General features: G+C 35.4%; 1 protein-coding gene across 1 annotated transcript; it reads left to right on the top strand.

The window, feature by feature from the left end:
- The first annotated feature begins 638 nt into the window (after positions 1-638).
- On the top strand, positions 639-3242 carry LOC107783075 (putative methyltransferase At1g29790). Its single transcript, XM_016604043.2, has 2 exons — positions 639-678; positions 1873-3242. Exons 1-2 carry the CDS (start codon positions 639-641, stop codon positions 3210-3212), a joined length of 1380 nt encoding a protein of 459 aa, XP_016459529.1. The 3' UTR covers positions 3213-3242.
- Positions 3243-4354: the final 1112 nt, after the last annotated feature.

Consider the following 4354-nt stretch of genomic DNA (forward strand, 5'->3'; position numbering starts at 1 on the left):
AAGAAATAATCTGCACCAACAACAGCAGAAGAAAGAAGAAGAAAACGAAGGAGGAGAAGGAGGAGGAGAAAGGGGCTGAAATTATTTAAAAAGTGGGTACAAGTTTTAAAAAAAATAGGTACAGGTTAAATGGGGGCGATCAAATAAGGTGCTCCGTGCAATTTTTACTACCCATACCGGGTGTTTATACCCATTCTATAAATAAATGGTGTATGTCATTTTATTTAACCACAATTCTTAGTATATAACCATAGTTAACTACCATATATTTTTCACATAATTTTAAATAATAGTACAAAAAATACTTAATAATCTTGTTATTCTTTATTATGTTCCTTATGTTAACGTCAACTTAAACCAGTGGCAAGTTACCCGAAACACAAGAAACCACTTGAGAAAAACTCAAGTTTTTTAGCTACCTGTAGACGTTCATTTGTTCAAAAATTGTTCCATAGGTTATATGGCAAAACAAAGAGATAGTGTAGTAGGATTTATTGATAAGGAAAAAAAAGAGAGGAGGCAGACTACTTTTCTTTTTTGGTACTTTCATGTGTTCAATGAAAACATAAATAAAACTCCACATTTATTGAAGTTATATTTGAAATTAGTGTTGCTTACTCCTAAGGAAAAAGTGATCTATGCTTACTTGCAAAACTTGTCTCCCACAATATATTCTTAGTTGACTTTTTGGCATAATATTGTAGTACTGTACATTAATTTTACAATTGCATCATTGTAAAAGTAAAGTTCAGCTTCTTGTTAAATCAACGATAAAGTGTGAAACCAATATTAGAAGAAAAACTCAGGGAAAAAAAAGATAGAAATGTGACGGCATTCCTAAATTTTATCACGCGGTGCCTTATTAGATAAATTCTGTCTTTAAAATTTTTATTATTTAAAAATAAGACTTCTAATAAACTTTAGTTTGTTGTTTATGGTTAACATAACTACTGTTAACTACACTGGGTGTAAATACCCGGTGCAGGTAAGTTTTTTCCATGTAATTATAACATATAAAATGTGTGTATATATATATATATATAAAATATATAAATTTATCAACCATTATTTTTATGGAGTGGTTCAAGATATATATATATATATATATATAAATCTACAAAAACTAATCCTGAGAATGTACGGCTCTCTGTTAAAATAAAACAGATTTACTACTTTCTATGTACAAGTTGATCATGAAAACACATGATCATGTCTCAGCAGAAAAGATTATTTCCAATTCAACTCATTCGCTAGCTATTCTGTAATTCTCCCATAGCTTGCAAATATTCAACGAGCAAAGCATATATGGATATGCGAAACTTGGACGGTCAAAAACTTTCAACCTTTGACACAAGAAGCAGTTGCTCAAATGAAACGGTTCCCCCTCCTTTCCCAATTGTCAACGCTCTTATATTAGTATTGTGTCAATTCCTTGAATATAAAGAATACCCTGTTCCTGTTGTGTATATACTGAGCTATAGGCAGTTCCTTTACGAGAATTTCTCTTCTTTCATCAACCTCATCGCCCAGCTATTGAGCTTGGAGTTCACGATTTTCCAGCTCAATAAAGTTCACTAATTAATTAACCTAAAAACTTGAGCACTTGTTGGGTTCTAACAGCCATTTTCTTAGAACTCTCTCCATTTGTGTTCAACCATCGTTGGTCAGTTCACCCTTTTACCCTTCTTGGTGTAATTGAAAAATGAGCAGCTTTTTTATTTGCTTGTTTGGATGCTATTTCGATAGGCACTGCACCATCTCATTTTGAATTCTTTTCTGGAAAATTGTTCTGCTTTGATTGAGAAATAGTTGTTTTTTGTTTGTCATTGAGGATGGGGAAGCCTTATTTTCATTTTCGAAAACGTACATTAGGAAGGATTATTGGTTGGCTCCAACTTGTGCTTGGGGGGCTTCTTATATTTGTAAGCCTTTCCAGTTTATTTAGCTTCTCTTCTGTTGGATTTTTCATGCATGATGAGGAAATATGCCACCATCTTTATGGCGTTAAAGCAGTACATGATGGTTTCGACATAAAATGGCTGAGAGCTCGAGTTGATGAAGTGCTTAAAAAGTTTGAAAATATGCAAAACAAGCTAGAACTGACTGTAACAAAGATGGAAAAGAATAAAATTGAGCTATCTAGAAGCAAAATTTCAATATTGGAGTACAAGGGGTTTCTGGAGGAAGAGGTGATTAGGCCTCTATCTTCGGCGCAAATTGCCCTTAGGCAAATTAGGCTGCCAAGAGTTGAAGGAATTGGAACTGTGACAATCAAAGAAGATCCCTTGATTAATTCCTTTGTGATTGAAGAGATAAGGAAGTATATAACCCCTAAGAGGAAGAGAAATGGTAAGGTTAACATCTACGGGACACTGAAGATTTATAACACGATAGGGCATGCGTGTGTTTTGATGAAGAAAGAGTTAGAGGAATATATGGATTATGATATTGGATCATATTGTAAAGATGATTGGAACTTGGCTCAGAAGCTAATAATTTATGGTTGTGATCCTTTGCCGAGGAGAAGATGCATTACAATTACCAAGTCCCTTTGGACAATTCCAGATGGAAGAAACGTTCGATGGAGCAATTACCAGTGCAGGAACTTTGAGTGCTTATCAAGTAAGAATTCAAGACGACGCTATACTAAGTGCATAGGCGGATGTTTTGAAATGGATAAGGAAAAGCTAAAATGGGTAACAAACTCCTCCGTTCCAGTGGATTTCTTGATCAAAGATGTTTTGGCGATCAAACCTGGGGAGATCAGAATTGGTTTAGATTATGGTGTTGGTGCAGGGACTTTTGCTGCAAGAATGAGAGAGCAGAATGTAACAATCATCTCGACTGCTCTGAATCTTGGGGCTCCTTTTAGTGAGATGATGACACTTAGGGGTCTGATTCCACTGTATGTGACATTGAACCAACGACTCCCATTTTTTGACCACACCATGGATTTGATCCATACGACTGGACTTATGGATGGTTGGATTGATCTGCAACTATTAGATTTCATCCTTTTTGACTGGGATCGCGTTTTAAGACAAGGAGGCTTGTTATGGATTGATCGATTCTTCTGTAACAGGAGGGATCTCGACGACTTCATGTACATGTTCCTGCAATTCAGGTACAAAAAACACATGTGGGCTATTTCTTCCAAGTCTAAGGATGAAGTTTATCTTTCTGCACTGTTGGAGAAATCTCCAAGATCTTGATGACCATAGTAAGCTTTTACAGCCATCTTCTATATCTTGTTACACTAACACTGTTGTCGAAATCACATCTTGTGTCTATTTGTAAGAAAGTTATGCTTCATTTATGTTCAAAATACTTGGTCTTCATGCTGGAAAAATGTAATTCACTTATGTTCACCTCCAAGTAAAGAATGAAATGCAAAGATATCAGGGCTTCACTTTCTAACTTACAAACTGTGATTCCTTTTTATAATTACCCTCCTAAACATTAGGAGCAGATGATGCAAAATAACAAATGATAAGCTTTGTTATTTTACTTGTTTACCCATAAAACGGTACAGTTGAATTTATAGCGTGGTTTATAGACAAGCGAATTGATTTGCCTAAAAATAATAAATAAATGAGAACAAAAGTAAGATTGTCAAACGAAATTAGAGAAGACAACAAGCCCGACTAAGAACTTAACCTTTCTGATAACAAAAGTGAAAGCAATATTCAAGCGCTAAAATTGAGCGTAATATGACAGTGGATTATAGCCTTTTATGTGTAGAGTATTTCGTGTCTACAATGGATGTTAATCCTCCTATTTATGGTTTGATTCATGGAGACCAGATCCTCAAATCAAACTCCTCTTGAATGAGAATAAAATCGTCATTGATGGGTGCATAACGATTGGCTATAAATGCATATATTCTCTATAACAGCTGCCCATTGAATATTATCCGATGACAACTTTGAATCTTTGTTATCGGCTGATCTGTCTTCGGGATCCGTTTAGCACTGGTTGCGTGCTTGCATCTGGTGTCAGCTGTTTGGTGACTCACATCCCACCTGTCTTTAGTTCCACGTGTTACTCCGTCATTCGCTTAATTGTCATTAACCAATTTACCCCATACAGATAGTCCCTACTTCTCGATGACGCAACTTAGCATTACCGTGAAGTGGATAAGAATTTATTTCTTGGTAGGAAAGTTCATGAACGGTCTCTAACATTTGAAAGGACGAATGTCTTCTTGCAATTAATGACCCGAACACGTGTTGCCCTGTGATTTAGCAAATATTTTTGCCAGTTTTCGAGGAGATCATGACCATGATTTTTATCGTCTATAACTTCTCCACTAGTCATCATTTCATTCTTTACTTTCACAACTCCTTCTTCTTCT

Source organism: Nicotiana tabacum, chromosome 20, assembly GCF_000715075.1.
Source record: "Nicotiana tabacum cultivar K326 chromosome 20, ASM71507v2, whole genome shotgun sequence".
Lineage (NCBI taxonomy): Eukaryota > Viridiplantae > Streptophyta > Magnoliopsida > Solanales > Solanaceae > Nicotiana > Nicotiana tabacum.